The sequence below is a fragment of the Myotis lucifugus genome, unplaced genomic scaffold, assembly GCF_000147115.1.
Source record: "Myotis lucifugus unplaced genomic scaffold, Myoluc2.0 scaffold_2, whole genome shotgun sequence".
Lineage (NCBI taxonomy): Eukaryota > Metazoa > Chordata > Mammalia > Chiroptera > Vespertilionidae > Myotis > Myotis lucifugus.
Window position 1 is genome coordinate 17679147 of NW_005871050.1, and position 25849 is coordinate 17704995.

At 40.3% G+C, this 25849-nt stretch overlaps 1 protein-coding gene across 1 annotated transcript; it reads left to right on the plus strand.

The window, feature by feature from the left end:
* Positions 1–397: 397 nt before the first annotated feature.
* Positions 398–25633, plus strand: KIAA1210 (KIAA1210 ortholog). Its single transcript, XM_023757316.1, has 12 exons — positions 398–458; positions 1417–1470; positions 3633–3804; positions 6944–7067; positions 7383–7514; positions 8339–8482; positions 12667–12864; positions 15240–15336; positions 17776–21525; positions 22480–22643; positions 23579–23684; positions 25461–25633. Exons 1-12 carry the CDS (start codon positions 398–400, stop codon positions 25631–25633), a joined length of 5175 nt encoding a protein of 1724 aa, XP_023613084.1.
* Positions 25634–25849: the final 216 nt, after the last annotated feature.

Consider the following 25849-nt stretch of genomic DNA (forward strand, 5'->3'; position numbering starts at 1 on the left):
AAGAATTAACCAATCAGACCCAACCCTATTATGTGACGTGACCAATAATATGCAACTCTATTATATGACCTATATATTTATAATTCAAGACAGGGCATTCACACCGGACAGTTATTGTTGTGATTACTGCTGTAATTTTTAATTTGACAATCCAAGGGAAAAGAGGTCAGTGTCCCTGACTAGTCAGGTATAGCATGTTTTTAAAATTCTTGTGGTACACTGGTTAAAAATCGCTGCTCTAACTGAAGGATAAGGAGTAAGGTAAAATGATTATATTATGTTCTGAATATCAAATGATGATTTTTTGTGAGAAAATGCCTTTTTTTATTGTCTAAAGTTTTCAAATGATGATCTTTTGCTTTTTTACTCTTTATTTTACTTTAGTGATGATCCTACTATGGCTGCATCACTAAGGGAAGCTTCTGCCAATCTGGAAGTTATGGAGGCCAGTGATGAGGGTAAGTAACTCAATAAAATCTTGATAACTAGAACTAGATTTATTTACTATGTTTAACAACCCTAGGAAAGAAAATCAAGTCGCAAGCAAACAAGTTCATATCAAATTTCTTACATTAGGCTCAGTCCACATTTACTTTTTAGTCTTCTAACCTCTTCACTTTCATTTCCAATCTGATACTCAAAAAGTTTGCCTGAGGCCCTGCAATCTTATTTGGGGATTGTTAATAGGTTCTACTTACTAAGGCAGGGGAAGTGTTTCTGTTTAATCAGGAAAAAAATCAGAACAGCCCATGATCAGAGAGATTCAACTGAGGTTTTACTGTAGCTAGTAATCCAGATTTAACCAAGAGTAAAGGGGAGATAGAAACAAAAGATGCCACCATAGGCTTCTGTTAAATAGGATTCAATTAAAACATTTTCTTGTTGCAAAACTTAGATGTTTATCATTGCCTAAATTATGGTGCCAACTATGAGTGATGGGTGTCCATGAGTGATAGAAAGGGAGGCAAAAGTTACTAAAAAATAATAAGCTTTATTGACACTAAAAAAAGGAAAAAGAGGAATCTAATATATGAAATGAGATATTGAACTTAAAGACAAAACTGGCTTTAATAACTCAGAGTTGTTCTCAATTTTTTCTGCACTTTCTTAGTAGTATATGGTGTAGAAAGACTTGGTATGGAAGGATAGAGAGAGGGTAATCTTTTTGGGGCTTCCTGGAGGCCAGACTTCACTGATGATGTGGGGTGGAGGATACTGAGCATGGTACATGGATCTTTGAGGAGAGAGTTTGGGTATTCATCTCTGTGTCACCATTGTTTAGTATTGGGCCTCAGAGAGAGTGATTAGACACTCAAAATTTATAAAGAATGAATTAAATAAATGAATGATAGGCCTCCTCACCTAAGCAGCCTCAAACACTAAACCAACTAACCTATCTTTTTGTATATGAACTAGACATAGCCCTACAAAAGAAGATGACAATGCAATGCAGCTTGGTGAAGAATGAAGGTAAGGAAATGCCTTTTCCCTATTCCCAAGATTTTTTGCTGTTAATCCTCACCTGAGGATGTCCTTCCATTGATTTTTAGAGAGAGTGGAAGGGAGAGGGAGAGACAGAAAGAAATATCAATATGAGAGAGAGACATCGGTTGGTTGATTCCTGCATGCATTCCCACCAGGGCGAGGGATCGAGCTTGCAACCGAGGTACATGCCCTTTACCTGATTCAAACCTGAGACCCTTCAGTCTGAGTGCCGACACTCTGTCCACAGAGCCAAATCAGCCAGGGCCCTAAGATTTTTTTAAAAGACTAAACATTTGGGTAAATTTTTAGTATTAGTCATTGCTAGCCAGAGAATAAGGTGGTTATTGGGAGGTTGAAGGGAAGAAAGGCTAGTTAGAAATGTTTTCTTTCCAAGCAGCAGTGCAAGAGAACAAGGTCACCATTATGTGATGCATTTTTAAAGCTAAGTTCAACTTAGACGAGCTGCTTGTGTGCATGGTGGATAAGCAAATATACAACTCAGCAGCAATGATTCCATCATTGGATTTAATGGTGTTTTCTTCTCTGGGGGAAAACCTGCCTGCCATGGGCCATTTTCTGGCATGTGACACACTGCAGGCCCTCATTGGATGAGGATGTTGAAAGCTACTGCCTGTTTGAGAATACATAGTCCTTAGACTTGGATAGGGAAATGAATGGCTTGGTTATAGAAGTCCAGACAGCTGTCAGCTCTCAGTTGTCAGCTCACTGACCACCACTGCTGTACCTTATGGGGCATAAAGTACCCAGTGTATAGGTGACCTACATAAACATTACTGGATACAAGTGTGGGTTTTGACCCAAATCTGCTATATAGGTCTATCTACCCTTACACTTTTAGCAAATCTTGAAACCAACCCTCACAGGACTCAGCTGCTGGCAATTTAAAGGCACCCCTTTACAAAGAAAGCTTGAAAGACCAATTTATACACTGAATACATGGCAACTGTCTCGGATTCCATTAAGGGTTCAAAAGTAACAGCATTTGGACAGTTCCCAGCTTTGTAGCTCACACCCAGGGTTGGTCTCCATACATGGAGTCTGATGTGGTTCATGATGGGGAGGTCTCCTAATCCAGAGTAGGCTTAAGACTTGGCATCTTGCAGCTTGCCTTGCACTGTGCTACTTGTTAAAGGGATTTTAAAGAGGGCCTGCCTACAACCTTGATGAGGGGACAGTAGCTAAGACTTAGAACTATATCTTATTCCTTTCACATGATACACAAAATGTAGTAAGTGCTTGATCTTAATAAATATTTGTTGAATAGATGAATGAACTAATTAATGTGCAGACTAGAGAACATTCAGATACAAATGCTCTTTTGGTGCTAACACTCAAGTTTTAAGTATGCAGAGAGAAGCGTGAACTTGAGAAAAATGTGAATGCCTAGTGCAGTGGTTCTCAACCTGTGGGTCGCAACTCCGTTGGGGATTGAGCGACCCTTTCACAGGGGTCGCCTAAGACCATCGGAAAATACATATATAATTACATATTGTTTTTGTGATTAATCACTATGCTTTAATTATGTTCAATTTGTAACAATGAAAATACATCCTGCATATCAGATATTTACATTACGATTCATAACAGTAGCAAAATTACAGTTATGAAGTAGCAACAAAAATAATTTTATGGTTGGGGGTCACCACTACATGAGGAACTGTATTAAAGGGTCACGGCATTAGGAAGGTTGAGAACCACTGGCCTAGTGAGTGAGACCTAAACAGAGGCTGCCCAAACACCACACGGAAGCTGGAGCCTGAGCTTCTGCACTTACCAGCAATTCAGATACTTTGTCACACCAAAAAGTTTCCAGGTTGATTCCAGGTCAGAGCACATGCCCGAGTTTCAGGCTCAATCCCCAATAGGGGGTGTGCAGGAAGCAGGAAGCAGCCTATCAATGTTTCTCTCTCTCCCTCTCCCTTCCTCTCTCTAAAATCAATAAAAAACATATCTTTTTAAAAAAAAGAACAAACCAAATGAATGGTGCTATGGTCCCTGATAGCAAGAACCAAGATCTGCAGGGCACCTGGAATCATAGTCCTTCTTCATATCACAGAGACCCTGTTTCCTCTCTTGTCTTCCCTCCCACCATCACACTATGTATCACTTTCATTCCTAACTTCTAGGAAAGAAGAAATCTAAATTTAAAGCCTTTAAGAATTTTTTTGGCAAGAAGAAGAGAAAAGAGCCTGAAGGTATCCAGAGAAGCAGCAGCAGCTTGAAACCAAGCTCATCCAACAGCAGCATCAACAACTCTTCCCTGAATCTGGTTCAGGAAGATCAACAACCTACATTTAGGTAAGCTCTCAGGGGCTGATGTGAGGGGGTTAGAGGGGGATGGGGACAGGATAAGGGGCAGATTGCTAGACCCAGGTCCCCCTTTTGTAGCCAATCACTGGTGGGCCTTCGGTTCCAGGGACTTTTGGCCTCCATGCCTGTGGAGGCTGGGTTGGTGGCCATTGTCAATGCAGCCATTTCTCAGTGTCCTTTCTCTGTGCTCATGTGTAGACTTGTCTGGGCCGCACAGCTCAATGGGTTGGAACATGGTAAATGCACAACCCATTCCCCAAGAGCTCTCGGTGGAGGGCACAATAGATCAAGGAAACCTTCCCCTGTCATAGCTACAAGAACTTGAGAAACGGGGTCTACCACTAGAGCTGCAGGCCTCTGTTTTATAAGGTAATAATAGCCTACATTATTCAGGAAGCTTGGTCTGGTTTGCTTGCCTGGCCCTCAGACTGCAGCTCTGTGATTACTGGGTGAGGGGAGCTAGATCTCAGAATACGTGAATAAAGTATCAGTGAAGCCATCTAGCTGAATTGGAGGTATAAGTGTGAAGTCACTGTATTAATGTAAAAATGAACAAATAAATAAGCACGAAAACAAAGAACCCAAATCCATTTCTCCCTCTGTCCCAAGAGACTAGGGGAAATGTTACAACTGTTCACAGAAAGGATGGGGAAGATTGTTTCTGCCCCTGCCACCCCTATTCAAAGTTTCATCTGTGATGCCCCATTTTCTATATCTTATTGTGGAAAATCTGAACACCCAGTACCACCAGCTGTTTCTAGCTCAATTGGATCCCCCTCTATGGAGTTCCACTTGGGCCTGTTCTCCTGACCTTAAATTCTAGACTTATCTGAACTCCCCACACAGCTCACATGTGCTTCTCCTCATTCTCTCAAGGCTTTGCTTAGTGGTGATGGTACAGTTAGCAAACATGTTATACTGCCCCCTAACAGTTAGCAAATAAGTGTCCTTAAGGAGGACCTTAATGAGTGCAATAAATATGAGGAATTTCAGATAGCTTTGCTAGTGGGAAAGACGGTTTTGGACAGGGGCTTGTTTCATACCTCACAAATCATACCATTATAGACCATGGTCTTATAGCTCCAAATAAGGCTAAGACAAGCCCTGTTAAAAACAGAAGGGTGGGGTGGGGAAGGGCATTTGGGTTGACTCCATGCTGTCTCTACAAATTGGCAAGGGCTGTCTCTACTAAAATTGTGTATTTCCCCTTCTTACTTGCCCCTCCCCCTCCAAGATGGTCTATTTAGTTTGCCACATTCTCCACAAAGAAGGTGTGTGTGCAGGTGCATCTCTCTGAGATGGGTGGGGAAAGGAGGGAAGGAGAGAGAATGAGAATGAGAGGGAAAGGGAGTGCATATAAGTGCATGAGCGAGCTCATGTATGAGTAAGGGTGCTTTTCTAAGGAACTGAGATAGGTCTTTATTTTGCAAGGAGCATAAATTAATTGAGTATAACGTGGGAGGTCTGAGGATTACTCCTGACCCCAGTTTCTTGCTTAATGTTATGTGAATTTTACCTCAACTATGTATAGTCTACATATTGAAATCCAAGAGTCACTTGCTTGTAAACAATGTTGGGCGAATGATTAATATGTGATTACACAGCATCTCCAGCAGTAATTGGTTCTGTTGTCGCGTGATGTGACTTTCTGCAGCAGTTTTAATGCGTGCAGATGTTCCACAGATGCTAAGCCACGCTCCAGCCATGTGCATTTGCTAATCGCAGTGACTGGTGAATGCACACATTTACTAGGCTTATTCAGTATAAATTTAAAATGACAGTAATACATATAGAAAACTTTTCTGTGAAATTAAACTTTTCATACATTCATAATTTTAATTACACAAACATATCTACTTAAGAAAAACAGGTAAACTAATTTTTCAATTTTTAACATACGCATTTGTAAAATCTAACTTTATTATATAACGGACTTTCTGCTTTAACGGACATCCTTTTGCTTGAATTAGTCCGTTATATTGAGGTTTTACTGTATTTAATTTTTATGAAATCCATTTATCTATTTTTTTTCTTTTGTCGCTTAAGCTTTTTGTGTCATATCTAATACGTTGCCAAATCCAGGTAATGAACATATACCCCTATGTTTTCTTCTAAGAGTTTAAGCTCTCATATTTAGGTTTTTGACCAATATTGAGTTAGTTTTTATATAAAGGCTGTCCCAAAAATGTATATACATTTTGAATGATTATAAAGTCAGTGTTTATGAACATATAGTTCATTTAAAATTTTTAAAACAATCTATAAAAATGAATGATTTCTTTTGTCAATGCCTGTTTTCAAACTGATGACTGTTCTGGTCCAGGCACTACTGATAACAAAGCAATGGAATCTCAAACATCAAGAATCATTTTGTTCAGTATTTGTGTGCCCTCAATTCATTGACTGTTGCCAGTTTTATACTGTAAACTGTATTTTTTATGAAGCCCTATTAAAAAAGTCTAGTGGCACTTTAGGATGAATTTTCTTTGTTCAAAACTTAGTCTGGCTTTACCCATTATTTAAAATCAGTTAAACCTGAAAAAGAGCGAAAATTAAGTGAGTTATCAGCTATTAAAGTGTGTATACATTTTGGGGGGATACCCTATACATTGTGAGATAAGAGTCCAACTTTATTCTTTGCATGTGGCTATCCAGTTGTCCCAGCACTGTTTGTTGAAAAAACTATTCTTTCCCCCACTGAATGGTCTTAGCACCCTTGTTATAAGTCAGTTAACCAGAGGTGAGTGAGTTTATTTCTGGATTCTCAGTTCTATTCCATTGATCTATGTCTGCTCTTAGGCCAGTGCCAAACTGTAGCTTTGTAGTCAGTTTTGACAGTGGCAAATATGAGTCCTTCAAATTTCTTTCTTTTCAAGATTGTTTGGCTATTTTTGTTCTCTTGCATTTCACTGTGAATTTTAAGATCAGCTTGTCTATTTATGCAAAAAAAGTTTAAAGGCAGCTGGAATTTCATTTAATATCTCATGAACAACTTTTTGTCTCAGCATTTATTCATCTCTACCCTCCTTCCGTGATGTCTTTCATAGGCCATATTATAGATATACATGTGTCTTTGGTTCCTATGGCCCTTGGGCTGCTTTTACAAGACTGTTTCCTTCTTTTCTAGGGTCAGGAGAAGCATGAACAAATCCCTGTCCCATGAAAGCATCTTCAGGTCGAAGTCTGAGCTTAAAAGCCCAGAACGTAAAATATACCCCTCTCCAGAGCCCCAGAGTGGCAGATCTCTGAAGGTAACACTGAACTTGAATATCAGTGCCTATTTGGACTACTCTTCCTCCATTCCCTATTCCTACCCCACCAAAAAAGGAGGGAGGAATTTGGCCTTACTTCTCTGCTGATTCTACCTCCACAGGGCTCTTGTAAACATTGAATGAGAGAATGTACTTTAAATATATGATGTGCTTACCTAGTGCTTGTCACATAGTGTTGACTAGTGTTACCATATTCACTTTATTTGACACACACAAGAATTTAAGTATTATTACAGTGACATCCCACTGTTAATGTGCAAGTATTCCAACCTCCATGTTTTTTTTCTTCCACAGAGAGCTCATATTTCCAGAACTCTGTCTGTCACTAGTAGTGTGCATAGACCTGTTTCTGGAACTCTGCTTGGAGTTATACCCCATTACGTGCACAGAAGTGGAATCTGGATTGGAGGCTCCAAGATCACTGAGGTAATAGAGTAGAATTGTTCAAAGTATGGCATCTGAGTCAAACAGACAGACCTATGCTTGAATTCTTGATCTGCTACCTATTGGCTCTATAACCTTGGACTGATTGCTTAACCTCCATGAGCCTTCCTTTCCTCATTTACACTGGGTATAATATTAATATCTACCTCAAAGAGTTGCTTGTTAGGATTGATAAAGACTCATAGAGGTTTAAGAAATTGCTCAGGATCTCCCAGATAGTAAGTGATAGACTTGGAAATCTGACCCAGTTGTGTTGACTTTAAAACACGTGGTCTTTCCATTAGCACAGTCTCTAAGATGCTCAACTTCTTTATACTTGCTTCAACAGGGAGAATGGCACACATTTAGTCTCCACAAAATGTAGCATGTGAGTTCAATCCCCAGTAAAGGTACATAGAATAATCAAATAATGAAATAAGTGGAACAACAAATCCATGTCTCTCCCTCCCTCCATCTCTGGGAAGGCCACACAGGGAAGAGACCCTTCTTCAATGGAGAGCTGATTATTCCGTATTTGGCAAAAGGTTACTTGGGTTTATTTTTTATTGATTGATTGATTGGGGAGAGGGAGGGAGGGAGAGACAGAGAGAGAGAGAAAAGGCTATTGGTGTGTGAGCTAAGGCTATCGGTCTTTGGTTTGAATAGGTACTAGAAGTGAAAACAGGGAGGTAGAAGATTCTTTCTTTGGCATGTTTTTTAACTTTGATTTCTTAGTCCTTTAACCATTAAGCAACAAGAAAACATGCATAATTTGGAGGAAAGTACCCAAGTTTTAACTTTTTTCCTTTTATACTCCTCCTTAACAGATTCCACCACTGCGCTCATGCCAGTCCATCAACCCAACCCTGATACGATCTGACACAATCCCTAAGGACTTTGAAGAAATCTCTGCTGCTGCTGAGTCACCTAAGACCCCACAAAAGGCTTTTCCACCGATGTTGACAATGAAGGTTAGCCCCATCAAAAGTGGCAGGTTGTGTGGGGGTAGTGATAGGTGGATCACAAGTCAGAGGCATAGTTTCTTCTTGAGTTTTATTTTCTCCTGTTGTAGCTCAATATTAGGAAGATTAGTGGGGAAGGAGAGTCGATTCTTGGTTATTTATTTACATGGTGATTTACATTTTCTATCCAATTCTAAAAGCCAAATAATTAGTCTTCAAGTTATAAGCAATAGAAGGCCGTATCTGAACAAAAAAAGTTTCCAGATGTTTTCAGTTATTTCAGGAAGAAAACAATGGAGATTTTGATGGAAGGAAAGCCTCTACAGATTTAATGCCAAAATCTTAAGGTTAGGGCATGTAGTATTATTTGAGAGACACATATCCATATGAAAAAAATCATTTGACATATGAGAGGGCATGCATGTGTATTTCATATATCTAAGTTTGTCAACCAAATAATATTCATCAACAATTGGAATATGAATAGATTGTGCCCATATGAACATTTCCATTCTCAAACTAATGTGTAGTTAATTTGTTTGTTTTTGAACTTGAGAGGGCTTTTAAAGTGAAGTAGAATTTTGAACAATTAGCATTGGGAACTAAAAAGTAAACAGAAAGGTAATTTATAATGAAGATAATTGGCCAGTCAGCAAAAAACTATGTTTTGATGTTAAAAGATTCTATAGAGAGAAGTAACCTTCAGTTAAATATGTCAACCAAAAAAAAAAAAAAAGCCAAAACAAAACAAAACACCAATTAGGTTAGGACCAAAGGTAAAGCACAGGCTGGCGATAGGGAGATGGATGCTCACTGATTTATGGATTTAGGCTATGATTATGAGTTTTTTTTTCCTGCAGAATATCACAAAATCAGATGACGGGACATTCAGTCTGAATTGGTGGAAGGATTGAATTAGATAATTTTATTGAAGTAAAATTCACATAACATGTAATTTCTCATATTAAAGTGTATGATCCAGTGGCTTTAAGTATATTCACAACATTGTGCAACCATCAACACTATCTAGTTCCAAAATAGTTTGTTTCCCCCAAAAGGAAGCCCCATACCTATTAAGCAGTCACTCATCATTCCTCCCTCCTCTCTGGATTTGTCAATTCTGCACACTTCATATAAATGTAATCATACAGTATGTGGTCTTTTGAGTCTGGCTTGTTTCACTTAGCATAATGTTTTTAAGGTTCATTCATGTTATAGCACATATCAATACTTAAGTCATTTTTATGGCTGAGTAATATTCCATTGTATGAATATACCATGTTTTGTTTAGCTATTCATCTATATCTGTATATTGGTTATTATAAATATTGCTGCTGTGAACATTCATGTATAAGTTTTTGTTTAAACACCTGTTTTCAATTATTTTGGGTATATACCTCAGAGTGGAATTGCTGGGTCATATGGTAAGTCTATGTTTAACTTTTTGAGGAGCCATTAAACTGTTTTTCCCTAGCAGCTACCCCACCTTACGTTCCAATATATCCACATGTTGGCCAACTCTTTTCATTTCCTTTTCTAAAAAAAATAGTCATTCTACTGGGTATGAAGTGGTATCTCATTGTGATTTTGATTTACATTTCCATAGTGACTAATAATGTTAAGTGTTTTTTGATGTGCTTATTGACCATTTGCATATCTTCTTTAGAGAAATGCCTATTCAAGTTCTTTGCCCATTTTTAAATTGTTTTTGTTATTGTTGTTGTGGGTGAGTTGTAAGAGTTCTTTATATATTCTGGAGACTAGACCCTTACCAGATATATGATTTGCAAGTATTTCCTCCTATTCTGTGAGTTGTCTTTAAACTCTATTCAAGAGAACAAAATTGGTCAAAATTTTAAACATTTTGTAAGGTTTAATTTATACTTTTTTTCTTTTGATACTTATGCTTTTGAGTCATATCTAAGAAACCATTGTCAAATATAATATCATGAAGGTTTACCTCATTTTCTTCTAAGAGTCTTAGCTCTTATATTTAGGTCTCTAGTCCATTTTGAGTTATTTATATATGGTGTGAGATATGGTCTACATAACTTCATTCTTTTGCATATGGCTGCCCAGTTATCCCAGCACCATTTGTTGAAAAGACTATTCTTCCCTCCACTTAATGGTCTTGGCACCCTTGGTGCAAATAAATAGATGAATGGGTTTATTTCTGGACTCTCAGTTCTGTTCCATTCCTTATGCCAGTACTGCGCTGTTCTACTTATTGTAGCTTTGTAGTAAGTTTTAAAATTTATTTTATTTTTAATTTAAAATTTTTATTGATGAGAGAGATGGAGAGAGAGAGAGAGTTGTTGTTGTACTTATTTATGCATTCATTGGTTGATTCTTGTATGTGCCCTAACTGGGGAACCCATAACTTTGTATCAGGATGATGCGCTATCCAACTGAGCTATCTGGCCAGGGCCAGGTGTATTGTTGACTGAACTATATTTTACTGGGTCTAGATTAGAAACATGACAGAAGGGGGAAAATACTAAAATGTGTTTTATTTTTCCAAAGAGCAGCCTTACCCCAATTAACAACAAAGGAGTGTCCAGAACCCCTATCAACCAGTGCTACGGACCCCTTCCCCTGGCCTAAGGCCTAATCCTGATTCCTCCCCCAGAAAGATTCAAGGTTAGTAGGCGCCAGGCCTGGTACATCTCACAGATGTTGAGGTGAAAGGACCTTATTTAACTCCAGCTGTTAACCAGAAGTTGTCTGTGCCAACCTCCCTCGAAAACACAGGAGAAAGAACGAAAACATTTGACATTGGGCACATAGAGGGTGTTTTGGTTCTCAGCATGCAGGGAGGAAGGAGTGGGTTGCAGGAGGGGTGCGGGAGGAAAAGTAGAGAAAGGAATCCCATTTCCTTCCCTCAATTTTCTTTCAGAAACCTGCCAGAAAAGGATTCCGTTTGCTTTTCCTGAATAGCTCATAAAATCCTATGGTTGGCTCCTGTGGTAACTTTTCTAGGTTTCTCCTAACCAATATGGCTAAGGGAAAAGGTAGGGCCTTAGAAAGAGCCCTGCTTCCCAAAGGGGTTTCAGATATTTCTGGTTTCTGTTTTAAGGGAACTGAGAGTTAATCACTTGGCCTTCAAAGGGGCTTCTGCTAACACAAATATCTGGAGATTCTTAGGAATGAGAGGTGCTCTGGGGTGCATCTTTGAGGTGTGAAAAATGCTATGTCAGGAATCCCAGAGGTACTTTTTTGAATCCCCTACAGAGGAACCCAACTAGGAGCTCCAGGATCAGATAGTTTGCAGAGGTGGAAGCTAGCCATAATGAGGACAAGGTGACATGCTCCATAAACACACCACTGGGGGTGGGAACACTCAGTTCCTCAGGGTGCTCCCATCAGCTTTGTATCCATTAACAGTAATATAAGTGAAGGTAGTGTGTTGTTTATGTAAACTTAGCTTATAGGCAAGGCCTCTTCCAACCTGATTTTCTGCCCTCCACTGAGCCCGCTTATAGAGAAATACCAGAATGCTGATGGGTTTTACTGACACCAATTGTGCCTTCATCCCAATCAGCTCCTCCTGTTAATAAAACAGGGGTACAGCCTGACCGGTTTGGCTCAGTGGGTAGATCGTCGGCCTGCTGACTGAAAGGTCCCAGGTTCGATTCCAGTCAAGAGCATGTACCTTGGTTGCGGGCATATCCCCAGTGGGGGGTGTGCAGGAGGCAGCTGATTCATGTTTCTCTCTCATCGATGTTTCTGGCTCTCTATCCCTCTCCCTTTCTCTCTGTAATAAAACCAAACCAATAAAATATATTAAAATATATTAAAATAAATAAATAAATAAATAAATAAATAAATAAATAAATAAATAAAAACAGGGGTACAAGGCAAGAGAACATGCACATCCTGTCACCTTGTTAACTCCATTAAGTGGTTGGGCTCCTGTCCCAAGGGCAAAGGGGAGCTCCTGAATACTTTCTAAGCAGAGGAGCAACCTGAACTTCTTGTTTCTTGTTTTCACCTGCCAGGGAACAATCAGAAATTGTTCCCCTTGCCACTAATGAGCCTATTGACCTGAAGTGTCAATATTCCTGTAGTAAAAAGGGACAATTGTTCATGAAGGATTTCTGCTTTAGGAATTCTTCAGCCAGAGGGATGTCCAACTTTGGAGACCAGTGATAGTGTATGGAGTTGACTCATTTCTTTTCTTCCACTTTCTTCAGAGCTCCTTTGAGCCCTCATCTATACCCATGCGTGCACAGTCCTTGACAACATTTGCCACGCTCACCTCTCCCAGCAGTCCCCAGCTATCCGTTAGTTTCAGCACCCCACCTACCACCCAGGGCTGTTTGGATTCTTCAGCTGCTCGACACAAGATGGCTTTAAACCCCCGAAAACAAAAGAAGTACCTTCAAGCTACTGTAAGTCCTTCAAGAGGCCTGGGAATAAACTCCTATGTGACTAAGGATGACTTCCAAGCTTTGCAAACTGCACCTAGGGAAGTGGTATGATTTGGAGGATTCATAGCCTAAGTAGAGGTGGTAAAGTCAAGGATACTGTCCCAGGATTTACACCCCCAGGGAGGTGACCAAACTTAAATTTAGTGATTGGGATGTCCTATGCATGTGGAACTTACATAAAAGAGACTGAAGAAAATAGAAACAGTAATCTAAATTCCTAGAAACTGCTTATTGTATTAGCATCAGGAATTCACTCAACCTTTTTTGTAGAGGATATTTAACCATAGCCCCAAATTAGGATTCTTTTAATTATTAATCAAGTAAGACCCATGTGTTACAAATTGCAGCACTGTTACACTCATTTGGGATAACTCAAAGCATTCAAAACTCAGCTATTAACACCCCCCCCCAAAGGATCTCTCAGTATCACATTGATGTCACAAATTACTGTTTACGACTTTCAAGCAGGTAGAGCTACACTTAGTGAGCCAATTCTGTTAAAAACATGGCCACAGATCAGATTCCGAGATCTGACAGCAAGGAAAAGTAACAGTTGATAGCAGAGAGGGGCCATTCATTTAGTACAGGGATCAAGAACCTTGCCCACCTTTCTAAGTCCCTCAGGGCCACACTGTATCATAATCCAATGTAATAGGTCATGTTCATTATTTGCCCGAGTCATCAAGAAAAGTTAAACTATGTTCCCTGATCTCTGTTTAGGAAGGTAGGAAAATAATGTCTTTGGCAAAGATTTTTACTAAAAGCTAAGAATTAAATATGTTAATGTTTATAAGGATGTGTCAGTTAGCTGGAAGATTGATTCACTTTGGTCAAACACTAATTTCTCAGTGACAGTGAGCTATAAGTAAAGGGCTTTAAATCAAAGCTGAAAGAGTCTAAATGATTTCATAGTTTTAATATTTTACAGGAATGAAATTAAAGCACAAATAGTTGCCCAAGGTCAAACACCCTATTGGTGATAGAGCTAAGGCCAGAACCCAGTCTTCTGACTTCCAATCCAGTACTCTTTTCACTCCGCCATGTTGCTCCTTGATTAGACATCTCAATTTAGCTTTAGAAAAAGAACAAATACAACTTGAAAGAACAGTAGGCAGGGCAGCAGGCCCAGGGGGCCTCTGGTGGACCTGAGAGAATTTCCTTGGTTCAGTGTCAAGCAGAGGATCACCAATTACTACGCACTAAACCCTGTATATGCATTATCATCTTGACCCGTCACAAACCTGGGAGATGGGGAATGTTGGTTAAGGGAAACTTAGTGTGACCCTTCTGACTTCCTTCTGCATCACCTAATTGAGGAAAGACCTGGGTATCACTCTTTAAAAAGGCTGGAACATCTACTTCTTCCTTCTGACTCTCTACCTGACACTCAAATGAATATAAATGGGTACAGGATCATATATGACACAGAAGCTGCTGCCACCTGCTCCCTGCTTTAGAATTTCTTAGGTCTTCAAGTCCCATAGGAGGTTTCCTTTATCTCTAATTTATAGATATGGACATGGAGATTTAGAGAATAACTTGCCCAGGGATCCACAGAGAGTAAATGATGGAGCAGAGATTTGAACCCAGGTCTCTGACCACATTTACTCAGAAGTAATTTTGAGCTGAGCCTGAACAGGCATGTCAAGTGGGGACATGAAGAGTTGTATTTTTGTCTTTAGATGCATGTCATAAAGGCTTATGTTAAGCAAATTCTGGACACTGTTCAATACAGTGCTACTCTGACATGTCTAAAGCTGCACTGTAATTATCTGAAAACCTTGTTTATTCTAAACCAATTTTAACCCCTTCAGTATAAATGCTGAACCCTTCATCTTTTCCTCTCTTCCTTCCTAACAAAAACCCTGATGCACTTTCTTCTTTTGAGCTGGAAAGACATAATTCATGTTCTCACTAAATTCCCTGGGGATGAAAAAGCCAAACAGGATTTGAATTTGGCTCCCAGGTGTGATGAAGCAAATTTAATAATTCCAATGTTGCCAAGAATACAAGAATATGATTGTTGTCAGGCCCAATACCCCATTTTCAGATTTATTGGCCAGCAGTGTGTTTCAGTGGTTTTAGAGAGTTCTCTGCAGCATATCTCTAAGAGGTTAGACACTTCAAATGTAGGTGAACCACTTCGAATAGGTAAAATGATCACCAGGTGATGAATGCTATTGGAAATAATTTTCATTGTTAATGGTATTGTTATGTTCCCAGCAGAGCCATTTGGATATCAGAGATGTTTTTTCCTGATTTTTCCTCCCTTTGGCAACCATATAGGGATGGGTGAGCACCTTAGTCTTATTCAAGCTCTTTCTTCTCTCTTTTAGATGAAGCCAAAGCAGGAGGAGCCAGGCCTCCCACTGGTTTCTGAAGAGAAAACCAAACCAAAAGCAGTTACCCAAAAGAAGCTCAAAGACAGTGCAGGTTGGCACACTTCACCCTCACCCAGAAGCATGTACCTCAAGCTTAATTGCACGGTGCTATGTGATAGGAGTTACCCAGGCCAGCTGTCCTTGGTACTCAGAGAGCTTTCAATTTAAGATGCATACTAATGTGGTCCAGGCTTCTCCATCTAAACTGCTTAATTAATACAATTGCCACTTGCAGGGGGCTCATACTGGATCCCTCTTTTGTCTAAATCCGTGGTTGGCAAACTGCGGCTCGCGAGCCACATGCGGCTCTTTGGCCCCTTGAGTGTGGCTCTTCCTAAGCCTTAGGAGTACCCTAATTAAGTTAATAACAATGTACCTACCTATATAGTTTAAGTTTAAAAAATTTGGCTCTCAAAAGAAATTTCAATCGTTGTACTGTTGATATTTGGCTCTGTTGACTAATGAGTTTGCTGACCACTGGTCTAAATGAATTTAAAACCAGAGGTGGTTTGTGTTTGTGAGTTTCTTCAATCCCCTCTAACTCTACTGTACATGCTGAGTTCCTCAGTGAGCTCAGATATTTGAGGGCAGCCAATAATTTCCCTTCAGCATTCCCCCTCAGCAACAGAACCAGATAATAATTACAGAATTGGCCCCAAACTAGTTTTTTAAAAAAGATTTTTATAGATTTCAGAGAGGCAAGGAGAAGGGAGAGAGAGATAGAAACATCAATGATGACAGAGAATCATTGATCGGCTGCCTTATGCATGCAGCACAGTGGAGATCGAACCTGCAACCCGGGCATGTGCCCTTACTGGGAATCAAACTATGACCTCCTGGTCTACCACTGAGCTATGTCAGCCAGGCCCAATACTAGTTTTTTAAAGTTGCTTTTCTCTTCCTGTAGAGAAGTGGTTCCCAACGTGGGGCACATGATTTTTAAGGGGGGCACTTTGATTTTTAAGGAGGGCAATTTGAGAATGAGTTATTAACAGTGAACTTTTTGCATTTCTTATGGTTCTAGGGGCCTAATATACAGTATATAAATATATATTGTGACATATTTATGCATTTCAGTTCTCTGTTGTATGTTTTGAAACTTTATTTGCTATTTTTTCAAGTCACTACATATTATTATATTTTTAAAACAATTTCTTAGTGATTTCTTCCTTAGTACTTCAACTGTCCTTTTTTAAAATTTTTCTCTTTCATGGATGCCATATTCCTTGGAAGCTTGTTTAGACCAAGTTAAGTTTCTTATAGGCTTCCTCCACATTAATAGGAGTTGACTTTTTGAATAATAAGAATTATATGTCACCGGGGGGGGGGGGGATCAGGATTTTAGAGATGTTTAGGTGGGGCATGGCCCAAAAAAGGTTGGGAACCACTGCTGTAGAGAGAAAAGGTCTTGCATTAACAGTGAGACCAATTCCCATATCCATGGGCAAAGAGGGCTAGGGCAGCTGCAGACAGATGTCTTTTCTAGTTGACACCCGCCAAATACCCAAATAATACCATGGGAGTGAAAATCTCTCTGTGTGTGTATAGGTGGATGTTGGCTCCAGCTGATGGCAACCTCATTTCAAGCAATACTTGATAAAACAAAATCCCAGTTCCATAAATTTAGTCAAACAATTATTTCATATTTTTCCACAAAGGAGTTCAAAGATAGGATATTCCTAAACAAATTTTTTCATGGAAACTAACAAAACTGTTCTGCAGAGAGAGAAAAACAGAGAAAGAAATGAGTAATTCCTTTTTACTTTCTTTTTATTGTTTTTTTATATTTACTTTTAATATTTGTCCTTTTATGCACAGAGGATAGAACTGATTCAGTGTCGATGGGGGCAGATACTGATTGGATTTGCACATAATGGGAATAGTTTGGAGTGAACCCAGCTATGCTCAGTGCTGTATGCTGGATATAAAGCCACCAGATGGAGCTAGGGATGCAATGGATGATGGGGGAGCGAAGGCAGTGAGGGTTTTCCCACCTGGGCATCAAGCTGAATTCCTTAGTAAAAAATATAGCAAGGAGCTCAGCTGGTGTAGTTCAATGGTTAAGCATTAACCCAGGAACCAAGAGGTCACGGGTTCGATTCCCAGTCAGGGCATATTATATGAAAATTAAGTAGAATTAAGTAGAAAATACAAATACTAATTAGAAAGTAAAATTTCCCCTTGCCCTGCCCCAGTTGGTTTCCTAAAAGATAATCATTGCTGCAAGTTCAAAAATTGTCTTTTGATGTGTCTCACTCTTAATGGTGGGCAATAATGATATAATGATAATGAGTCAACCTTAGAATCAGTTCATAAAACTGGGATTTTACTTCACTTTTAGTGACCAGTTGCTCTAGCTTCTGAATAGCTACTTCTTCATGCTAGAAAATTCAATACCAAATAGGTACCCATTAGGCCAAGGCAAATTGTTCTTATTTTAGGAAGTCAAAAGCACACATATTTTTCCATTTCTTATTTCTATCTGGTACAGGTCCCTCAAGTCAGGAACAGAGCATCAAAACTGAGATTTATAACACAACAGACCAGGCTGCAAATGCAGATGCTGTTGAGAGTCTGGGCTACTCATGGCCAGCAGCATATGGAAGACGGTGTGGAAAAAAAGAATCAAGTGCTTCAGAAAAGAATGAGTGTGGATCCAAAGAATGGAGCTTTATACAACCTAGTCGAGGGTCTGGCTTAGGTAATAGAGCTGGGTACTCATCTGCTGACAAGATTGCCAGGAATAACCCTTTCTGGCGCTTTTCCTTGGAGAGAAAAGTCATGAAGCAGCACAGAGCTCCACAAGTAGAAACCACTACTCCTCACGAGTTGCTTTCAGATGAAAATGACATGAGAAGGAGAATGGCTAGTTTAGATTTTAAAACAAGAAAAGCATCGTTATCATATCTCAGACCTAAAGACATGAAAGAGTCCATGGCTATTGGTCCATCACAATACCACGAAGATGGAACTAAGAAGTCAGAAGCCATAACTTCTCTTTCATCAGTGGTGGAAAACCCTTATTCAAGCCAAGAAGTTATCATGTTTTCAGTGACAGAGAAGGCTCAGGTGCATATGGATCCTTCTCATATTCAGTCAGAAGAGGATGCTTCCAGCTTTGATTCAAAAAATGACCAATTTGAAATGAAGTCAGCTCAAGATAACTCAACTATCTGCAAAGAAACACCTTCTGGAAATGTCATCCAGGCCTTTCCAGCAAGTGTTTTGGATATGGCAAGTGCTTTTCCAGAGGGAGGAATTTCTGTAAAGAGGCTGCCTCCCAGAAGCCTTTCCCAATCTTTGGGGAAGCCGGAAGCTGAAGGAGTCTCCTCAGATTCAGACGCTATTTCAGGGGTGGAAAGTGGTTCTGATCAGCAGCTGGCTCCTGGATATGTTTTCCAGTCTTCAAGGAAGCCCAAAGATGAAGAATTAGTCTCAGATTCAGAGAGTGCTTCTTCAGAGGAGGGCAATGGTTCTGAACAGAAGCTGGATCCCGAATATTCTTTCCAGTCCATGATGAAGTCCAAAGATGATCAAGAAACCTTCCCAGATTTTAACAGTTTTCTTGGGAACTTATGCAGTTCTCATGAGCAGCTGGCTCCCAGATGTGCTTCCCAGGCTTTGGAGGAGCCTGAAGACAAAGTGCCCACAAAATCAAATAGGAATTCTGAAAAATACAGTAATCCTAATGATTGGAGCAGTTCTGAGGAAAATATGCCTCCCAGACATCCTTCCCCAGCCTTGGGGACACCCACAGCCCAACAGGAAATCTCAGTTTCAAAGAATACACTTGAGGAGTTGGTTGTATCTGTGGAGCAGACTCCTCCCAGACACCTTCCTCAGCCCTCTGTAAAGCCATCTGTTCAGCAGCAACTCTCCTCAGGTTCAGCAAATGCTTTTTCAGAATGGGTGTCAACGCCTCCCATGAACTTTTTCCATCCCTGGCTGAGCCCTAAATCTGAGGAAGAAGCCTCTGCAGGTCAAGAAAATATTGCTCCTGAGTGGGGCATTTTTATGGAGCCGCTGCCTCCCCGAGTGCATTCAAGGCGCCTGATGAAGCGTAAAGTTGAGCAACCAATCTCCCCAGGGTCAGAAATTGCTACTATTGAAGGGATCATGTCTACAGAGCTGAAGCCTTCAAGAAATAATTCTCAGCCCCCAGTGAAACCAATTGCTGAACAAGAAATCTCTGCAGGTCCAGAGAGCACAGCTGTTAAGGGGAGCATTTCTATGGAGCCCCCTTCTCCTAACGTTTTTGCCCAGCCCATGATGAACCCAAAAGTTGAACAAAATGTGTTCTTAGGTTCAGAGGGTGCTGATAAGGTCCTTTTAGTGGAGATAACACTCCCTGAATGCTCAACAAATCCTCAAGACCAGCATGTCTTCTCAGAGAACACTGCTGGTAATAAGGACATGTTTGTGGAACCCCTGCCTCCAGACTACCCTGTCCAGACATTGGCGAAGCTTAACTTCCAGCCACAGACTATTTCCAGCGACCCAGGGAGTGCTTTCACAGAATGGAGCTATCCTGTGGAGCTGATGCCTCCCAGACACACAATGGGCTCCTGGGTGAGCACCAGCTTTGAACAACCCTCTGCAAGTCCAGAGAGCACTGCTGTGGAGTGGGGAAACCCTACAGAGCCACTGCTTCCCAAAATGCCTTCTCAGTCCCTAAGGAGACCAGTTGCTGAGCAAGAAGTCTTCTCAGGTTCGATGAGCGCTTCTGAAGAATGGAGTGATCTTGTGCAGCTGACGTCTTCTCTATACACTTTACAGCACTGGGTGAGCCCTAAATTTGAGCAACAAACCTATGCAGGTCCAGAGCCTTCACAGTGTTGCATGAAATCAGTAGGTCCAAAGAGTGTTGCCATTGAGGGGGACACTTCTACAGAGATGCTGCCTCCCAGACATTGGTCCATTGTGAGACATAAAATCCAGAAAATGATGCCAACTTCTGAGAATGCTGCTGTTGGGTGCATTTCTGAGAGCCCACTGCCTATCGAATATCCCACCCACTTCTCAACGCCTAGCATTCAAGAAATATCCTTACATCCAGAGAACACTGCTGTTGAAGGAGGCATGTCTAAGAAATCGCTACATCCCAAGTGTCCTCAGTCATTTGTGAAATTTATGGCACATCATGTCTTTTCAGAGAGCCCTAATATGGAGGATCAGGTTTATGTGGATCCTCTGTCTTCTAATCAACCTTCCAAATATTTGTTGAAGCCTACAGTTGAGCACCAAGTTTTCTCAGGTTGTGAGTGTGCTGATATCGAGGGAGGCATTTCTTCAAAGCTGGTGCCTACAAAATGCCCTTTACAGTCTTTGGGGAGGCTTGAAGACCCACAAGGAGTTTTCTCATATTCAGAAAATGCTCCTGTTAAGTGTAGCTATCCCCAAGAGCAGCTGCTTCCTGGATACCTTTCCCAGGCATGGGGGAAGCTTAAGTATGAGCAAGAAGTCTCCACAGTTTCTGAGAGCTCTTTTAAAGAATGGGAGAGTTCTGAAGAGCAGTTGCCTTCCAGATGCCCTATCCAAGCTGAGGATGGGGCTGAATTCCAGCCACAGGTGTCCTCATCAGGCTCAGTCAGTGTACCTGTAGAGAGGAGCAGTGCTGAGAATCAGCTGCCTCCCAGACACCCTTTTCAGGCTTTTGCAGACCCTCAATATAAGCAACAAGTTTATTCAAGTTCCATGAGTACTGCTGCCAAGGGAATCATTTTTGAGAGCAATCCTAGCAGCCAGGCCCTCCCAAGAGGTCCGGCTTCTCCAAGCAAAACTAGGGAACACAGCCAAGACTCTGAAGACCTCTTTAAGAACATTTCGACTCCTGCTACCAAATCTGTGAAGTTCGCCCTTGCTCCTGCCTGGCCACTATCCACTTCTGGGGATACTTACACTCAGGAGGATGTTCTTGAGAGTAGTGATCAAAATAACGACTATTCAAATTTATCCACCAGTGAGGCTGATGTTGAAAACCTCTTTGGAGTTCGACTGAAGAGAATCCCTTCCTCAGAGAAGTACAAGATTGAGGAACAAAACCATTCTACCAAGCTTCCTTCACTCTCCTTAGGCCCAGTTTCATCTTACACAGACAGAGAACCACAAATCATAAGTGCTTCCCAGGGGCTCCTGGGCATCTCCAAGAACCTTACCACAACATCTGACATTGCAGAGAAGCAACAGAGCAAGCCCAAATCTGCCAGCATGCTCAAGAAGAAACCTGATTACAAGATCCCAGGTGAGACTATCTTTCCAGATGGCAGTTAGGTACCAAGTGGAGGGAAGAACTGTAAATCAGTCTTGAATGGAAAGAAGTCTGTTCTAGCCTTGCCTGCTGAGTTTTTCCTTTGATAGGGCTGGCTTGTTGATTTAGGGGCAGGATAGTGCCCCATTCTAGATTAAGGGATTCTTTAATGGATACATGACCATCTTCCCATTCCCTCTCTCCCACCCTCTGTATGCTTTACATTTGGATAAAATGTTATGATTTTCTCAAAACACTTTTACATGTATTATGCCCCCCTCACACACACACCATGTGGATTTTTAAAGACAGCTCATTAATAGAGCACTATGTTCAGACTCTCAGCTTGAAATCTTAATTTACTGTAAGTGGTTGTACTTCCAGAGCTTCTTCCCTCACCTGAAATGTCTAAGAATCCAGATCTAGGTAATCTTTTGAGCACTAATCTCTCACAAAGTCTTTGCATCTTCCAACTCACCATCACATAGTCATGTATATGCCTATAACCACACCCATGTACCTACACACTTGCATAAGGATCTATGAAGTAACAAATACTGTAAGCATTTCCTTGGAGTTAGAGGATTGGCATTAATGGTCAATGACCTGAACCTCTGGCCTCCTAGGAATTTTTCCAACCCACCTGGCAACCATTGTCCTATCATGATTTGGAGATAGGAAGAGGGATAGACAAGGAAGGGAAAGGTACCAGTAAGAGAACAGTATGTAAACTTTGAAGTACAGCTTCTTATCTACCCAAAGAACTCCTTCCTTACTAGATTTTGGGGAGGGTACAAAAGAAGGGGGCTCTTCTCTATGTGAGATCTATTTATTTTCACTGGGCAATTCACAAGGATCCCATTGGGACATTATTATGGGTAGGCCCCAGCCAGCCTCAAGACACTGCCTGCCTTGCTTCAGTTCTAACTCCTTTAATTCCTTTCTCAGGAAAGGCTCCTGGTAAACTATCAGGTTATGCCACCTTAGACCCATCTTGGATAACCATGGTCAAGCAGAAGCAGAAGAATTCCCCAACCCAGGTTCCTACGAAAGAGCTGAAAACCAAGAATAGAGATGGAGCAAAGGTTGGCACTAAGGTGCCTAGATATGAGGTAGGATCTGGGGAAACCCACAAAACACTCCCACAGGTTGCACTGGAAACTTTTCCAGGCATACATCTCCCCACTTCTTTGGTTGCATTAATCAAGACAGGAGGACTCTTCAAGGGAAAAGACTTGCTTTGTACTCAAACAAATGTGCCCCGCTTTGTGCTCTTAGTGTGTGAAAGTAATGAATGTGAAAAGATTCTATAAATCAAATCCTGTCCTAAACATTCTAAAGCAGATTCCATGAAATTGGTTGAGAAATAAGGAGTAAGTCATAAAAAATCCCAAAAGAATTTTTATGACTGGAGTGAAAGTTTTTTATGACTGGGGTGAAAGTTGAAGAACTATTCTTACAGATATTTTAGACACACACACACACACACACACACACACACACACACACACACACATTTAGATCAGTATGGAGAGGTTAATTTGAAAAGCTTACACTAGACAATTTTGAAAAGACCTATAATTATATTATTTTCTAATGCAAGGAGTGCAAGTCAGATGACAACAAGTTTTGCTCAATAGAAATCCTATGGAACTCACTTCAGTTAATTGATAAAAGTTGTTTGTAACCACCACATTCTGTTAGTTTGCTGTTAAGTGCTAGGGAAAAGGTTGTTCTCAAGATAAAAAATTCTCATGTCAACCTGTTTACACTATTTGTATGATTAGACAACCTTTTTTCCAGATCTGAAAAGTGGTAAACTTGAACCAGCTTAGGGTTTGTGAACCTAAATTCTGAACCAAGGGGGCTCTCACTGCTATGTCTTTCCTTATCTTTTTCTATCTCTATCACTCCATATCTTTCCTTTTTATTAATTTTGGCCTCATAATACCCAGGACAGGGCTTATACCTGTGATCATATGAATAAGTAATTGGCTGTTTTCATGTTAGGCCTTACAAGCTTCCTGTTTTCATTTTTGTATTAAAGGGAGATGACCTTGCAAAACAAAGCCAACAAAGAGAGATTTCCACTTCCGATGTCAATAGACAGGAGAAGAAGGCACAGATGAAGCTACCTGACTCTACCAAAGCAGGTAAAAACACTCACCTAACCCCCTCCCCCAAACAGCCCTGGAAGAATGCTGTGAAACTCTTGCATTTTCAAGCTCTGACAATATATATCTTCCCACCTCCAACTCCAAATCAGCTTCATGAGTCTCTCATGGCTCTTCCATTAGGTACAGATATTTACTTGTTTTAGGAAAATCCAATCACTATGGCTGTTATAAGTCCAGTGTATAACTTTCAGAGTAGCTTCCATTTTTTTTACCCTATTGAGGAAATTGCGTAGGTACAAAATTATGATCATGTACTAAAATGTTTCTGAGGCTAGTATTCAAGAGGAAAGAACCAAGTTACTTTTCAGTTCATAGCAAAGCAGTGTGTTCTCATCTTCTCTATTTTCAATGAAACTATTAAGAATAATCCACTCTAAAGACCAAATGATATTGAATTGTTTTTTTAAAACTATTTAAAAGGCTTGTTTTAGCCCCTCTATATTCTAAGCAGAGGTGTGAGAGGTGGGGAAATGTTGAAAGTGGAAAAAACATTATGCTGGAATAGAACAGAGTGTGATTTCATCAGCAGAGTTATATGCCAGAGAGTTGTTGTTGTTGTTTTCAGCAAGAACAAGGGCCCAGTACGATGGATTTATATTGAATTATCTTTGTCCTTTCCTTTAGTCCCCCTCATGAAAAATTAGACTAGGAATTTGGTAACCCATTGTCTGGCCATAAAATAGTAGCACCTGACCTGCTCATAGTTATTAATAATCTCATGGACACTATATTCCTGCCAAGTGGTTCTCAAGTCACTGTTTTAGAAAGCTCACTGGTAAGCTTTTAAGGGTAGGGGGTGCTGGGGGAAGGTCAAGGTGGGGAAAAAAAGGAGACAAATGTACTACTCTTTGTGATATTTTAAGCAATTAAAAAAAATTAAAAAAATTACAGATGGTCCTGGCTCCATTGCTAGAAATCCTAATTCAGTTAGTTCAGGAAATGACATAAGCTTTGGTATTTTTGTTTATTTATTTTTAAAGAATAGTTTATTGATTTTTAGGGAGAGAGAGAGAAACATCAATGTGAGAATGCAGCATCGATCAGCTGCCTCCTGCATGCCCCCACCAGGGATTGAGCCAGCAACCTAAACATGTGCCCTGACTGGGAATTGAACTGGCAACCCTTTGGTGCACTGAACGATGCCCAACCAACTGAGCCATGCTGGCCAGGGCTGGGCCTTTGTATATTTAAAAAACTCTAGGAAATTCTAATGTGTAGCCAGGGTTGAGAAGCACTGATTGAGTCTAAGCCACTAAGTTAATCAACCATAAAACAGGATGAGGAAAGGAGTGGAATTGGGGAATAGGGAGGTAAGTCTGCTTGATCAGAGTAGTTGGTACAGTGTTATTTAGCACAGACTTTTACCGGGTTGAGCTACTTTATCATCATTTATGTCACACAACATCATAGATTAGCGAAAGAAAAATAATATTGGAAATTTAAAAAATTGAAGATATCATATAATATGATTTTTCTCTGATCTCAATTCAAAAGTATAAGCCAATCCGGTAATAACCACCCAAACATTGGCAGTTACAGCTGTAAGCATTTTTCTCTCAGACCTTCCCTTGTCCACATCCCTGTGACATAGCCATATTGATTTTACCCCTTTGCCATACTACCCATTGCATTTTCCATGCATTAAGTTTTAGAAAACAGAATAAACATGAAAGAAGGAAAATTTTATTGTATTATTTAAACATAGCTCAGTACCTCTAGGGCTTCTTACTGCTTGTGTGTTATTTGCTGTAGTTCCAGTAGGATATGGAAATGAGAAGATAATTCAAGTGCTCGCCATGAAAAAAGAAACCAGAAAACCTTCAGCTCACCCAGCCATGTTCCAAGAGCCAGATGAGCCAATCTGGTTCTCCATGGCCAAGAAGAAAGCCAAAGCATGGAGCCATATAACAGAAACCATGCAATAAATAGCTCCTGGGTGGAGCATCAGCATTTCAAATGATAATTGCCAAGAGCTTTATTAATGCTATGCACTGAATTATTTAGATATGTAACCATTTTCTAATAAGCAAAAAAGCCTTAAAATGGGAATTAAAGCTAATAATTATGTGAGTGAGACAAATGCCACAAATGCCTAATGTTTAGTTCAGTCACTGCCAGCATCTGAAAACCCAGCATTTCCT